We start from the raw sequence: 16,392 nt of genomic DNA, 5'->3' as shown, positions 1-16,392 counted from the left end.
TGTAGCGATTGATATCTACTGCTACGGATATAATCCGTAGCCATAGGTTTTTCACCTTTACCTACCCCACCAATAGCGACCGATCCGTAGCAAAAGGTTTTTAGCCGTAGCCTTTGTCCGTTTTTTCTTGTAGTACACATTCATCCCTGCGTCAATTAGTCAAAATGATGATGATGGGTTGAGCTTAACTGTATGAAGTTTGAATTCTAAATGGGCCCAAATTGTTGGGCCTGGCCCAATCCATTCAAAACCTGTGCTCTGAGCATCAGCACTTGTCTTCACACGACATGTACATATACTAGCTAGATCGGTGGTGTGTGGTACACCAACCAATTTGTTGCTTCCGGCCCACCTGAGGTGTGAAACAGCGACATTTTTATTCCAGTGATCTAAACTGCGCAGCTACCCTTAATGGAAAGATCAAATCTCACACACGCTATATTACAACACATGGGGCCACATGTGGGCTTGTAAGGCACCCATTTTAGAGGATGGCATATTAATGTGTATGAAAGGACTTTAACAACAACCAACTTATGCATTAATCATAATAGATTACTATGAGTCTATCGTAGCCCATAAAAAAATTAAAAAAAAAAAAAAAAAAAAACAAGAACAATAACAATAACATCTATGTTTTTGGTTGCTCCCATGTGCTCACCCATTTTTTCAAACTGACAAACCAAGTCATAGTACTCGATGTAGGAATTTATGGTCTAAAATTTCACCAAAAGTAAGCATATATATGGTTTAAGAAATCCAAATGTTCCAATTTTACCATGTTTTCAATGATAAAATTGAAGATATAATTGATCAAGCTCACATGAGCTGATTTAATCAATTCTAATTCATCAAATTTAATTAATTAGTGCTTATATAGTGAATGGTGTGATTTGAAAATATAAATAAATGTTGTGTGTGTGTGTGTGTGTGTGTGTGTGTGTGTGTGTCTATATATATATATATATATATATATATATATATATATCATAATGGGCCCACAGAGTTTTGTTTTGAACAGAGGTAGAAATTTGCTCATTCTTCTTTGAAGAGAAATTTTGTGTCTATTGAACAGATGGCAGAAATCATCATTTTTACCATACATTATCACCCTTTACCTCCACCCAAACGGCCACTCGACTTTGAAAACAGCAAGCAAAAGGAGAAAAATCTAAATAAAAAGATTTGGGCCCCACAGTTACATTTACAGGCAAGTGTATTGATTTGCCAACTGACGTTGAACATTTTATCCATTTATATGTATACACTGTCGTGACCTTATGAGCCTGCCCATTTGAAAATAATGGAAGTGCGGTCCCAAATTTTGCGGACGGTCCAAATTCAACGTACCCATCTGGCCCTAATGACAAATGACCTGTGCTATTTTTTTATTTTTTTATTTTTTTTTTCTATATCTATCTTACAAGTAGGGACCACCTTGCCAGCTAATTGGCATGTGTGGAGCTTGTAAGGTCAGCGCCTAAGTACAGTATATGCCGACTACTTGGGACGGAAGTGGATTGGCTGGTGTACCACACACCAGCAACATAGCTGATGTGGGTACGTGTCATGCGAAGACGAGTGCTGACACAACGGTTCAAAAGGAAATCTGATGTATTTATCATATCCATACCGTTTATCCATTTTTCTAGATCATTTTAGGTCATGAGCTAAAAAATGAATGATATCCAAAGCTCAACTGGACCACCTCACAAATAGCAGTGGGATAATGATTTTCACCATTAAAACATTTGGAGGACCCAATATAACGTCTATTTTCCATTCAATGGGTTCATGAGGTCAAAAAGACATGGATGAAGAGGAAAAACAAATATCATATTGATCTAAAACTTTGGCGATGCCCAAAGGGTTTTAACAGTAGACGCTCAATCCTCCCCTACTTTTTGGAGTGTTATTTTTATTCTCAACCTTTATAATTATATCTCCAATTAGATGTGCGGTTTGGATATAACACATACCTTATTATAGGACCCACAGAACTTGCTAAGGTTGATGTAACATCAGCTAGATAGCTGCTGTGTTGTACGTCAGCAAATCCGCTTCCACTTGGGAGAAGGAATACTTTGAAATCGGATTGCCTACTGAGTAACTCAGTATGCTCTTATCGAACTGAGTAAACTCAGTTGGGCCCATCTTTCGTCCACCCATTTTTTCATCTAATTTAAGGAGTTGACCTTAAAATTGAAGCATTTTAGCTACAGTTTTTATCTGTAGCCTTTTTCCAGTTTTTTGGTAGTAAAACCTTGCTAAAGCCCACGGTGATGTTTATTTGTCATCCAACCCGTTAATGAGATCATAAAGACATGGATGAACAGTAAACACAAATATAAGCTTGATCCAAAATTTCTATGGCCCTAAGAAATTTTCAATAGTAAATGTTCAAATCAACTGTTTCCTATGGTGTGGTCCATTTGAGCATTTCATATGATTTATTTTCGGGCTCAAGCACTAAAATTATTTGAGAGAATGGATGGACAGAGCGGATAAAATAAATAAATCAAGGTAGACATCAAAGAGTCTTCCAAATACTTTCGCACCCCTTGGGTAGACTATTATAGTGAAAAGGTGGTGCGCTGCTTGGATGGATCCCTTACTGTGGGGCCCACCTTGCTCTATCTGGCTTATATACACGCGGTCTATACATTTTGAAAATTTATTTTACTAGGTAATTTTTATTTTTATTTTTGAAAAAAGAAGCAGATCGCAATCTCAGGTGGACCATAATATAGAAAACGGTGGTAATCGATCATTAAAAACTTACTAACAGGTTCCAGGGCCATGACGTTTCTAATGGTGGAGATTCAATCATGAACGTTTTATGTGGTATGATCTATATAAGCTTTGGATCTGCTTTCCGGGATAATGCCGTAAATATGTGGCTACCACGGGATCCGGCGACCTAGGTCGATCCGGGCGAATAAAGTAAGCCACGTGGCACTACCCAATTGCGCCACTTGGAACAGTAATCTTTAAAAGACAGAACCGCGGAGAAAGGATACGTAGCCCAACGCGTCTTTGCCACGAGCCTTCTCTCTTAAGTTTCTTTGTCAGAGACCCTGGCTTATAAAAGCGAACTCAATCAACCCATCTTCTTGCGTAACTTAATACCTGATATCTTCCTGACTTTCTTCTCTCTAATGATGAATACTCCTTCCTTTTCTTCTTATAAGCTTCTTCCTCAGCCCTTCCATCCATACCTTCCTCCTATTCTTCCTTTCCGTCCTAAGAGATTGCGGATCACAGCATCAGCTGCACCAAACAACGGCCACGATTGGGGTTTTGGAGGCCGATCGGTGGATGAGGACATGATCGTCCTGCGGCAGCGTATACATGAGACGAAGATGGCAGAGACGAATAACGAGCCGCCTCTCCATTGGATGGAGTGGGAGAAGAGATATTACACGTGTTACGATTCGGACGTGTGCGAAGCGGTCGGGCTATTACAGACAGTGTTGATGAATACTAGGCCAAGCTTGGCTATTGGGACGATGGCACTTGTTGCATTGAGTGTCCCGACATCGACGGTCATGATCATATTTTATTTTATTGAGTTTGCCAAGAACATTTGTTTTCACCTTTCATGAAAGTGTAGGTGACTCTACATGAATATAAAAATAGGTTGTCCATATTTTTTGTATGGATGGAATATTGATAACTTATTATTTTAATTGGATGAATAAGTTTCAATAATAATTTTGAGTTGAAATTTGAGTATTGAACTTTCATACGTGGCAAGATTTAATTGGAAGGCACCTATAGAATGGGCTTCATCTCTTGTCATACGTGGTTGGATTTAAGACACTTGTTTTAAAGTGTTGTATATCCTGCCTGTACTATCATTCGTATAGGCTGGACCAGTACTCAAACAACTCATGAGATTTTTACTTGCTGGCGAATTCTCTCTCCACTTGAATGAGGTTATCTTTGGCTAAATTTATGGTGTGTATAGGTTTCTGAATGGATCAATATTTCTGGAAATATAAATAAAAAGAATTCAAATCACTTGCTTACCATAAACAGAAAACTCTTATTTGCTCAAATCTGATTGGGTCACATCATCACGCACCACATTTGTGGTAGAGATGTTAGTGCCATAGCATGGACCTATCAAGATGTAGAAAAATATGAGTGCCTTGTTTGTGGCAAGAGGATCCAGATTCAAACATAAAACATGGCCCAATCCAAGGAGACTAATACATATCCTATTCTAGCAAGCCTCCCTCTTCAACATGGAAGGAGCGAGTAGGAGCACCAGATGGATGGGGTTGCAAATGTGTCAGATTGGAGGGTCTTAGATCATGGCCCATTTAATAATCAGATCACAAATAAGGAGAAACCCATTAAAATTTGGGTTGGGTTCAAATAAGCGAAGGAAAAAAGAAAAAATAAATTCATTTATATGATGGGTCAAGGTTCAGTTGAGTTTATAAATTGGGAGTTTTAAATTAAATGAGATTTAATTAAGATCATACGGTTCTTGAAAAGGAAATTTCTACTTAATTTATCGGAAACTCAACTTACTTTCTTGAATTTCCTACATGAGATGGGTTTAGAACTGGCCCTGCCTTTTTTGGATTTGCAACTTAGGATGGGTTTAGTAATGTCCTGTCATTTGGGATTTCCAGCCACGGATGGCTCTAAGTCATGTCCTTTTGGGTTTAGGTTAGGTCTAGTTTCGGTTGGGTCCAAGTCATGTCCACCATGGGATGGCCAAAATTGACTGCGACGGGTTGATTTTGAGATCCCAAGATCCAAACCATTTACTATTTAGAGGCGAACTTGTGGGTCCAGACCCACTTCCTGTCGGATGTGGATTGCCTGTGCGAAAGCGTTCCTACTCCAGGAAGCTAGGTTGGGTCTATTATGATATTTGTAAGAAATCCAACCCATCTAGTGACCATATAAACAGTATGGATGGTATATAAACATCATGGTGGATTTCAGGGAGGTTTTAGCGGGACCTTGAGTTTTGGATTTACCTAATTTTTTGCTAATGTCACAAAATAGATAAACAAGGTGTATTTCTCACAAATATCACAAGTTCCTGCAAAAGGCTTTATCAGGCAGTAATCCGTGTTCTTTCCACCCACCCAATTTGCACCCATGGATATAAATCCTACTCGAGGCAATAGGCCAGCATTTATAGATATGGATCTCCCCAATCAAACATGCTTGCATTACTAAGCAGGAAAAGAATTTACTACTCTCAGTAGTGTGATGTTTGATACTCCATCACTAAGAAATTGTAGATGATGATCAATACAATTAAAATCGAAATAACCAAATGATGATCCCCACTTTAGATGAACCACTAACCTAACCAACACTTATTTGATTACTCTAACTACTCAAATGGAGGAAATTTACTGAAATTGGAATTAAGATTATTCAACGGGCATTGACATACCTAACCCTTGGAATCTATCTTGGCAAGCCTATTAGGGTTTAGGACATAGTTCTGTCAACGGGTTGGGCTTAACCTTATACACTTTGAATTCTAAACATTCAAAACTCGTGTAAGTGCGATCATGGTCTGGTGATTGACTCATCTGGTCTCGAGTCAAGTTGGGACTCACACGAGTTGTAGGTGAATTGGCCAGACTTGGCCGTGTCAAGGGTGACTCGAGGTGTTTGAATCGGTGGGTCCTACCGAGTCGTGCACATGCCCCACTGATTCATCTGCTTTCAACCGTTCGTACAGCTCCGAGCGTCAGCGCTTGTCTTCACGGGAACGGATTGGCTACTCCCCATGCCACCAGCCAATGGCTGGTGGACGGTGCTCTGTGGGCCCCACCATGATGTATGTCTTTCATCCATGCCGTCCATCTATTTTTATAGATCATTTTATGGTACGAGGCAAAAAATGAGATATATCCCAATCTAAACTGAACCATATTACAGGAAACAGTGTTGAATGAATGTCAACCATTAAAAACTTTTTGGGGGCCATAAAAGTTTAGGATCAAGATGATATTTGTTTTTCCCTTCATCTGGGTCTGTATGACCTAATCAACAGACGGGATGTCAAATAAACTGTACAGTGGGCCTTAGGAGGATTTTAATGGTGGATATCAAATCACTATTTGTTTTCCTGTGGTGTGGTCCACCTGAGATTTATACCCTCTCATTTTTTGGAATCAAAACCTAAAATGATATATAAAAATGGATGAACAGAATGGATGAAACACATTCATCATGGTGGGGCCCACAGAGCACCGACCATCAGCCACCGGGCTGGCTGCAGGGGAGTAGCCAATCCGTTTCCTGTCTTCGCACGACACGTACACACATCAGCTAGATCGGTGGTGTGTGGTACACTAGCCAATCCGCTTCTGGCCCACCTGAGGTGTGAAACGGCGACATTTTCATTCCAGAGATCTAAACAGCGCAACCACCCTTTAGTGGAAAGATCAAATCTCACACGCGCTATACATATTACGACACATGGGCCCACATGTGGGCATGTACGGCACCCATTGGCGTGTCCAATTTGAAAACCTGATAATCAGATCACATCTCACAAGGATAGCTCTTCATGTTTGAAGATTTTTCTTGGAAGATGATGGAAATTTTTCAATGGAAATAAAATATTGAATAATATTTATTATAAATTAATAAAGAAATTTTAAATTATATATATATATATATATATATATATATATACACACACACACATATATATGAGTCCCGGTCTCCTGCGCACCATGCTTAAATACGAGCTTCCATATGGTCCGTTAGATCCTCCTATCGGCTGGGATTCAAGCACCGTGAGGAGAGAGAGTATCCTTGAAGGAGGGCTCGCATGACATCTTTCTCGGCATCCGACGGGTTTCTAATGAAGTGGCGTCTCTCAATGTTGTGGGCCATGCCATAGTGTATGTTTTTTATCTACACCGTCCATCAATTTGGAGAGATCATATTAAGACATGATCCAAAAAATGAATCAGATCCAAAGCTTGAGAGGACCCCACCACAAAAAACAGTGGGAAGAGTGACACCCACCGTCAAAACGTTCTAATGGCCGTGATAGTTTTCCTTGAGTCAAATATTTGCGTTTTCCTTCTTTCATGTCTGCTTTAACACATGAACATGTGGGATCTCAAATAAACATCATAGTGGAACTTCAAAAGGTTTCAACGGTGGGTGTCACTCTCATCACTGTTTTCTGTGGTGGGGTTCCACCCCAGCCTTGGATCTGCCTCATTCTTTGGGCCATGCTCTAAAATGATCTCTCCAAATGTATGGACGGTGTTGATACAACACATACAACATGGTGGGCCCACAGAAGTAGGTGACGTCACTTCAATAGCCAGCCTGTCAAGGACGCAGATTTCCTACGAAAGCCTACCGTTGGAAGTTCCTGCGCTGGGAACGCAGTTGGGCCACTGGGATGTTTGTGAGAAATCCTCACCGTCCATCAATTTTGTGAGTTCATTTTAGGACATGAGACCAAAAATGAACCGTATACAATGCTCAAATGGGCCGAAAACTTGATAAGTAAACATCCACAGTTGAAATATTCGTGGGGCGACATAAGTTTTGAATCATGCTAATATTTGTGTTTTCAGTTCATCCCAGTAGGAATGACGTTATTAACGCTATGGATGGCATGTAAACATCAATGTTTAACCCAGGTAGGTTTCAACAGTAGAAATTTCCCTAAATACATTTTCCTTTAGTACGGCCCACTTGAGTCTTGGATCGTGTTCAATTTTGGTCTAATCTCCTGAAATTATTTCAGAAAACGGATGAACAGAGTGGATTCCTGAACAACATGACGGTGGGCCCACCTATGTTCCCAGCGCAGGAACTTACTACCAAAGGCTTTCGCAGGAAATCCGCGTCCGCCTGTCAGATTCCCATCCCCATCCTTGCGCACGCATCCTTTCCGGAGGCGGATTGCGTCCTAACCCCGCCCGAACGGTAGGGCTCTGTGGGGCCCATCGTGATGTTAGTGTTTTATCCATGCCGTCCACCCATTCTTTCAAATCATTTTTTGGTATGAGCCTAAAAATGAGGTTGATCCAAATCTCAAATGGACCGCACAGTGTTAATTGAACGCCCACCTTTAAAAACTTCTTGGGGGCCACAAAGTTTTAGATCAAGCTGATATATATTATTTCCCTTCATCCAAGTTTGTATGACATCATCAACAGGTTAGATGTCAAATAGCCATTATAGTGGGCCCTAAGAGGTTTTTAATGGCGAAAATTCAATCAAAATTGTTTTCCCATGGTGTGGTCCACATGTGATTTAGATATACCTAATTTTTGGGACAATGTCATAAAATTATCTTTTAAAATGGATGGACGACGTGAATAACTTATACATCATGGGGTCCACAGAGCACCGACCACAGCTGATGGCAGCGTCACCAGCCAAACCGCATCACCCTAGGAGGTTTTTAATGACAGAAATTGAATCAAAACTGTTTTCCCATGGTATGTTCCACATGTGATTTAGATATACCTAATTTTTGGAATAATATCATAAAATTATCTTTCAAAATGGATGGACGGCATAGATAAAACATATACATCATGGGTCCACATAGCACTAACCACAGCTGATGGCAGCGTCCCCAGCCAAACCGCGTCATCCTGGGAGGTTTTTAATGACGGAAATTCAATCAAAACTGTTTTCCCATGGTGTGGTCCACATGTGATTTATATGTATCTAATTTTTGGGATAATATTACAAAATTATCTTTCAAAATGGATGGACGGCATGGATAAAACAAATACATCATGGGTCCACATAGTACCGACCACAGCTGATGGCAGCGTCACTAGCCAAACCGCAAAAAAAATTCTCGCCGGAAAAAGTGCCGCGCGAGTCCTCCTTCGGGAGACTCTCTCTTGCGCATGGCTGTTAAATCCCGGTCGATGAGGGGATCTAACAACGGAAGAAGGAGCTCTCATTTAAGGTCGATGCGGCATGGTGCGTAAGAGACCGGGACATATATATATATATATATATATATATATATATATATATATATATATAGAGAGAGAGAGAGAGGAACGCTCAGCTACGCACCGGTTCGCACGTTATTATGTGCGAACCTTCCTATCAACCGTCGGATAAGGTAGACGGTTTGGATGAAGGCGCTCTTAGCGCGAGCTTAAAAAAGCGAGTTTCCTTCTCTCGCACGTCTCTTCACCCCGTCTCCGAAGGATGCGGCGAAAGCCTTTTCACATAAAATTCTTTCGCTGGAATGCTAGGTGGGTCCCACCAAGATGTTAATGATAAATCCATGCCATTCATACATTTTTAAAAATAATTTTATGGTATGAACCCAAAACTGAGGTAGATCAAATTCTCAAGTGAGCCACACAGTGTTGATTGAACTCTCACCAATAAAAACTTCCTGGGGCTATCGAATTTTTGGATCAAGTTGATATTTGCTTTTTTTTTTTATCATTCAGGTTTGCATGACCTAATCTATAGGTTGGATGTCAAATAAATATCACAGTGGGCCCTAAAAAATATTTAACGGTGAGAATCATTATCACCGATGCTTCCTGCGATGTGATCCACTTGAGATTTGGATTTGCCTCAGTTTTGGGATAATGCCCTGAAATGATAAGGAAAAATGGATGGACGGGGTAGATTTCTCAAAAAGATCATGGTTGGCCCCACCTAAATTTTCAACAAAGTTTACAAATTGCGAGCGTAATTAGGGGTTAGATTTGATTTCCCGTGAAAGCCTTTCGCAAGACGTTCCTGCACAAAGATGCTGGGTGGGGCTCACCACCATGTTTTTGGGAAATATACTCCATTCATCCGTTTATAGAGCTCATTTTAGGAAAATCGACCAAAAACGAGGTGGATCCAAAACTAAAGTGGGCCACACGAGAGGGAAAATTGGAGAAAGAAATACCTACCGTTAAAACCTTCCTAGGCTCTGCCTTGATGTTTATATGCCATCAAAACCGTTTATAAGGTGATTAACATAGGGATGAAGTGAAAATATAGAAAATTTATCCTTAAAAAAAGCTTTTATGATTATAAAAATGTTTCAACGGTTCTCACTGAAACCCCACTGTTTCCTCTCGTGTGGCCCAGTCGAGTCTTGGATCCACCTCATTTTTTGTCGGTTATCCTAAAATTAGCTTGCAAAATGGATGAACGGAATATATTTTCCAAAAACATGGTGGTGGGCCCCACCCAACATCCTTGCCCGGGAACATCTTATGCCAAAGGCTTTCGCACGAAATCCGCGTCACCACAGAGGCTGACGCGGAATGGATACTGGCAGAGGTTGAGTAGCCAGAGTCGCTACTGGAGTGACGTCACCAAGTTCTGTGTGCCCCACATGATGTATGTGTTGTATCCCCACCATCCATACATTTGGAGAGATCATTTTAGGATATGGTCCAAAGAATGAGGTAGATCCAAGGCTGGGGTGGACCCCACCATAGAAAACAGTGGTGAGAGTGGCGCCACTGTTGAAACCTTCAAAAGGTCCACCATCATTTTTATTTGAGATCCAATCTGTTCATGTGTTAACGCATACATGAAAGAAGGGAAAACACAAATATTATCTTGATCGAGAGCTTTTGTGGCCCTCGGAAATTTTTAATGGCAGGTGTCACTCTCCCCTCTATTTTCTGTGGTGGGGTCCACTAGATCTTGGGATCTGACTCATTCTTTAGATTATGCCCCCCTCTCATACTCTCTCTCTATCCGAAGAGAAAATCTTCTCTCAAACCCACCCTATCAAAAACACCATACACCTCTCTCTCTCTTGGCTCGACATCCGTGACAGCTTTCTAATTGTGTCGTTCTTCCGTTCTCCCAGAATCTGGTCTCTCTCTCTCTCTCTCTCTCTCTCTCTCTCTCTCTCTCTCTCTCTCTCTCTCTCTCTCTCTCTCTTCCCCATTCTCTATTGTTTTGGATCGGTTAGGGCTTCCTAGATTTGGGAAAGCTAAATCTGGTTAGAGTTTTGATATTCCAATTTCTGCAATGTGTAAAAATATATATATATATATATATTTTTAAAAGAAACTTAATCAGAAACAATCAGATTTAAAGAGATATCATGAAATTGAACAAAAAAGTTTTTCCTTCTCCTTTTAATTGAAAAAACCAAACTTAAGTAGATAAACTTATAAGGAAAAAAATTTATAACATTGCCTTAAAAAAACATATCCAAAAAAAGCAATGTGTATCAATGAATAATTATAATAATAATCTATTTAGCATAGGCAATGAGATTGAATTAATTACAAGTGAAGTGATATAAGATTTTAAATATGAGAGAGTTGAAGATGTTATTTTCAGCACATGTGGGAGTCATGGTAGTCTAGGAAGAGATCCGTTCCACTCATTAGATGGGTCCACCATGAATAACACCTTACCCAAAATCAAGCCCTAGTTGTAACAAAAAAAAATGGACTAATAGGCTATTCAATGTACATGCTAGTACAGTTGATGGGGTTTTTTTTCTGGTCCAGGGACTGTTGATAGTGGGACCTACCTGATGAGTGGCCTGGATCTTGAAAATGTGTACTACATTGACACAATTGTGACTAATGTTATCCTAAATCTCTACTCCCGCGAATCCCCTAACATATGTCAACATGTAATTTCTTTTTTAGTTCATATGAGTCACTCTCAAAGGCTGCTTAGAATGAAATTATTGTTCTGTGCAGTACTTTTGCTATTTTCTATTCCTCATATTGGACTTGGACAATGCCTATGAGAAAGCATCAATTTTTTTTGTAGGTCGTACTACTATTAACAAATGAATGCCGATGGAGAGGATCCCATTAAGGCAACTGAATCATGTGAAGGAACTGTTTCTAGAAGTGAATGGATTCCTGAAGTAGAAGAATCTAAAAAACCAATTGTAGGGAAAACTATATTCTCTTCATTGGAAGAGGCCTATGAATTTTACAATAACTATGCAAGATGTGCTGGTTTTAGTGTTAGGAAATGCTCTTGCAAGTATGCTAGCGAAAGTAAGATGGATGATAGCAGTAGTGAAATGGAAGATGAATTAAACTTGAAGAAAAATAGATTGATAGTTTGGAAAAGATTTGTATATGCGAGAGAGGGAAATACAGATCAGAAGGCACAAAAGAAAAAAGGCCAACTAAAAAGGAGAAGGGGTGAAACAAGAGATAACTGTCCTGCCGTTATGATTGTGGCGTTTCAAAAATCCATTTCTAAATACATAGTTAAAAAATTCATTGAGGTGCATAGTCATGACCTGGCCACACCTCGTAAGAAGCATCTATTAAACTCCCATCGTATGGTGACGAAAACGCAGAGAAGCTTACAAGACGACTTCCAAGCATCCAACATTAAGACGACACAAACAATGGCCGTTCTTTCAGCACAGTTGGGTGGGTACGAAAATATAGGTTGCACTGAAAAAGACTTGACAAATTATGAAAGGGATAAGAGACAGAAATCCAAGGGTCGTGATGCTCAGATGTTGTACGAACATTTTGAAGAAATGAAAGAGTTGCATCTAACATTTGAATATGAAGTGAAAGTTGACGAAGAAAATAGCTTATTACATTGTTTTTGGGCCGATCATATTGCACGTCAGTCGTACAAATATTTTGGTGATGTTATAGTCTTTGACACTACTTATAATACCAACCGGTATGGTTTGATATTTGCTCCATTTACGGGAGTAAATCATCATGGGCAGTCTATTACTCTTCGATGTGGTTTCATACACGAGGAAACCACTGAATCTTTTATTTGGTTGTTTGAGTCGTAGCGTAAAGCGATGCAAGGAAAGTCACCTAAAGCCATAATAACATATCAAGATCCAGCAATGACGAAGGCCATTTCTATTGTATTTCCAAATACATTCCATCGGTATTGTATTTGGCATATAATGCAGAAGGTACCTGAGAAATTAGGAGCCATCGCACATAGGGATGAATTTATTCGACCATTCAATGATTGTGTATGGAATTCGCAAACGTCTGAAGATTTCGAAGATTCATGGGAAAAATTGATGACAGAGAATGGTTTGGAAGATAATGTATGGTTGAACTCTATATATGCAGTCCGTCATAAATGGATACCCGCATTTGTACGGCATGTATTTTTCGCGGGTATGTCAAGTAGCCAGCGCAGTGAAAGTATGAATGCATTCTTCCGTAGTTATATCTCGAAACGTAATTCATTTATAGATTTCATTGTTCGATTTGATAGGGCACTTGCTCGCCAAAGGCATAACGAGCTTGCTGCAGATCATGAAACGATAAGTAGTAAGCCAAAGTTAAAAACGCCATGTGAAATGGAAAAAGTAATGGGCGAGACATACACGAGGAGGATATTTTATAAATTTCAGAATGAATTATTTGAAGGATTGGATTATGTTGCAGAAGGTGAAAGGGAAAATGATGATATTTATGTCTATAATGTATTCAAAGTTGCAAGCTTGGAAGAAAACGATTGCGACCGAGTGGTTAGATATGAAGTGAGTAAAAAACATGCTAATTGTAGTTGTCTCAAATTTCAGTTCGAAGGTATACCGTGTAGACATATATTATGCGTACTTCGACATGTTCGTATACCTATATTGCCAGAGTATTACATTTTGAAGAGATGGACACGGTATGCAAGAGTAGGTTCTATTCACGACAACGACAAGGTATCAATCAAGCCAGATTGTGATGATTCCATCTCACTACGTCATAGTGATTTATCTCAGATTTGCCGATTACTTGTCGATGAAGGGTCTTCCTCAAAACAAGGGTATCTCTTGGCTAAGGAAAGGTTGTATGACATTTTAAGGGATGTTCGAAGTATAGAGTCGGAACCATGTACTGAAATTATAAGAAAACCAGCAAGGAAGCCAACTAGAAAGAAGAAAATGAAAATCAATGATCCAAAACCTGCCAAAACGAAAGGAACCGGAAAGAGAATGATATCCGAGAGGGAAAAGGGTTTTAAAAAGAAAAAGGATCAAAGAAGATGCAATGGTTGTGGTAAGCGTGGAAAGAAGCATGACAAAAGAAATTGTCCAGCATTATGTGATACACGTACTTCTGTTATAGAGCATGGAGCACAAGGTATACTATTTTTTTTTATGAAAGTGCCCGTTATAGCATTGTAATTTTTTTAATTAAGAAAACTGTTTGATTGTAAAATAAATTCTATAAATCTGATGACATTTTTTTTATCTAGGTTTCGATCGAGAAGTTTCTTAGAGTGGTCGATGCTATATGAGTTTACTTCTTTCGTTTATTTTTCTTGGCTGTAATAAAATGAAAAAAGTAGAACATAAATTTGCACAGCATTGTTTTCTCCATAGAACTTATTAAAAGGTTTGTTTATGTAATTGAAATAACATTTTTCTCAAATATTGGTGTGCTTCAAATATTATCAATTTTTTTTCTAATGTTTGGGCAATATCTATAATTTGTAGGAAAAGAAAATTGAAGAGGTTGTGTTCAATCGTCCCCAACATGAGCAGGATAAAAAAGAAGAAAAAAAGAGTAGGTCAAGCATCTACAGATGTCATTTTCATTTTTTGTTTTTCTTTTCATTGGTTTACATATTAGAGGATTACAGTTTGTTCATTGGTTTTGGTGGGTCCATGGCCTAGCACCCATGGATGTGGTGCTAGGCTGTTGCTGTTTTTGCTTCTAGTTAACAAGAGTTTTTTTAACAGTGGGATTTATGCACTTAAATCTTGAAATGTTTCAAGTAATGTTTGAGAAATCAATAGGTCATAGCGGTCAGGTTGCTAAGGACATATTTTGAAGAGTCATATGATGTTCAAGGCAGTACAATGCTTGATGTGCAGGCACTCGAATGGATGAACATTCCTTGTCATTAAAGTAGGACCAATAAATATTTTTTCAATTCAAAATGTCATACTGTGAAAAAAAAAAAAAAAAACACTTGAATGTGGCTAATGTAGGTACAGTTAAAACAGACAAAAAGAGTCAGACAAAAGAGTTAAAGCGGAAAAGCTAAAACAAGAGCCAGGAGGTGCATGGATTTCTAAACATGGGCCCACTTATGAGAAATGAAAACCCGAGTATACTTTTCAAAGCCTCTATATCTTGTGAGATAGAGAGAGAGAGTAAAAGGATTAGTGCGGATTTGGCGAGAAATTACCGCACGCAGATTAGCTACTGACCGGTTGAGTAGCATGATGACGTCATCAAGTTCCGTGGGATCCATCATGATCTATGTGTTATATCCATCACGATTTTATATATATATAGAAGGCTCAAGTGGACCACACCATAGGAAGCAGCGGTGATAATAATTCTCACCGTTGAAAATTTTCTAGGGCCCACCGTGATTTATATTTGCCATCCAACCTATTCATAAATTTACATAGATATGGATGAAGAGAAAACACAAATATCAGCTCTATCCAAAACTTCTTTGGCCACCATGAATTTTTCAACGGTAAGAGTTTAATCCTCACTGTGTAGCCCACATCTATCTTGGATCTGTCACATTTTTGAGCTAATAGCTTAAAATGATGAAAAAAAATGGATGGACGGTGTGGATAAGACCGTAGAAAACATTACCGTGGCCACTCAAAGCTACCTCCTGTTCCAGGGATGGGTAGAGGTGGGACGCGGTACGCGTCCACAGACTCCCTGACGAACTGAAAGTCACCAAGTTCTGTGGGCCACTCCATGATGTATGTTTTGTATCTACACCACCCATCCATTTGGGGACATCATATTAGAGCATGATCCAAAGAATGAGTCAGATCCCAAGATTTAGTGGACCCCACCACAGAAAGTAGCGGGGAGAGTGACGCCGCCATTAAAAAGTTCCAAGGGCTACAAAAGCTCTCGATAAAGATAATATGTGTTTTCCCTTCTTTCATGTCTGCGTTAACACATGAACAGATTGGATCTCAAATAAAAATGATGGTGGACCTTTTGAAGGTTTCAACAATAGACGTCACTCTCACCACTGTTTTCTATGGTGGGGTCCACCTCAGCCTTGGACCTACCTCATTCTTTGGTCAATATCCTAAAATGATCTCTCCAAATGTATGGACGGTGGGGATACAACACATACATCATGTGGGGCACACAGAACTTAGTGACGTCACTCCAGTCGACTCTGGCTACTCAACCTACGCCAGTATCCATTCCGCGTCAGCCTCTGTGGTGACGCGGATTTCGTTCGAAAGCCTTTGGCATAAGATGTTCCCGGGCAAGGATGTTGGGTGGGGCCCACCACCATGTTTTTGGAAAATATATTCCGTTCATCCATTTTGCAAGCTAATTTTAGGATAACCGACAAAAATGAGGTGGATCCAAGACTCGACTGGGCCACATGAGAGGAAACAGTGGGGTTTCAGTGAGAATCGTTGAAACATTTTTATGATCATAAAAGCTTTTTTTTAGGATAAATTTT

General features: G+C 39.5%; 3 protein-coding genes across 3 annotated transcripts; all 3 read left to right on the top strand.

The window, feature by feature from the left end:
* Positions 1–3,106: 3,106 nt before the first annotated feature.
* On the top strand, positions 3,107–3,727 carry LOC131230644 (uncharacterized). Its single transcript, XM_058226536.1, has one exon. It carries the CDS (start codon positions 3,159–3,161, stop codon positions 3,603–3,605), a length of 447 nt encoding a protein of 148 aa, XP_058082519.1. The 5' UTR covers positions 3,107–3,158; the 3' UTR covers positions 3,606–3,727.
* An 8,043-nt stretch (positions 3,728–11,770) lies between these two features.
* LOC131227924 (protein FAR1-RELATED SEQUENCE 5-like) lies at positions 11,771–12,760 on the top strand. The gene has a single exon (XM_058223757.1). It carries the CDS (start codon positions 11,771–11,773, stop codon positions 12,758–12,760), a length of 990 nt encoding a protein of 329 aa, XP_058079740.1.
* A 50-nt stretch (positions 12,761–12,810) lies between these two features.
* Positions 12,811–14,635, top strand: LOC131230636 (protein FAR1-RELATED SEQUENCE 5-like). Its single transcript, XM_058226529.1, has 2 exons — positions 12,811–14,066; positions 14,423–14,635. Exons 1-2 carry the CDS (start codon positions 12,818–12,820, stop codon positions 14,434–14,436), a joined length of 1,263 nt encoding a protein of 420 aa, XP_058082512.1. The 5' UTR covers positions 12,811–12,817; the 3' UTR covers positions 14,437–14,635.
* The last annotated feature ends 1,757 nt before the right edge of the window (positions 14,636–16,392 follow it).

This window comes from Magnolia sinica, chromosome 2 (assembly GCF_029962835.1).
Source record: "Magnolia sinica isolate HGM2019 chromosome 2, MsV1, whole genome shotgun sequence".
In the NCBI taxonomy this organism is placed as follows: Eukaryota; Viridiplantae; Streptophyta; class Magnoliopsida; order Magnoliales; family Magnoliaceae; genus Magnolia; species Magnolia sinica.
The sequence above is the reverse complement of the archived record's forward strand: the minus strand, read 5'-3'. Positions and strand labels throughout refer to the sequence as shown.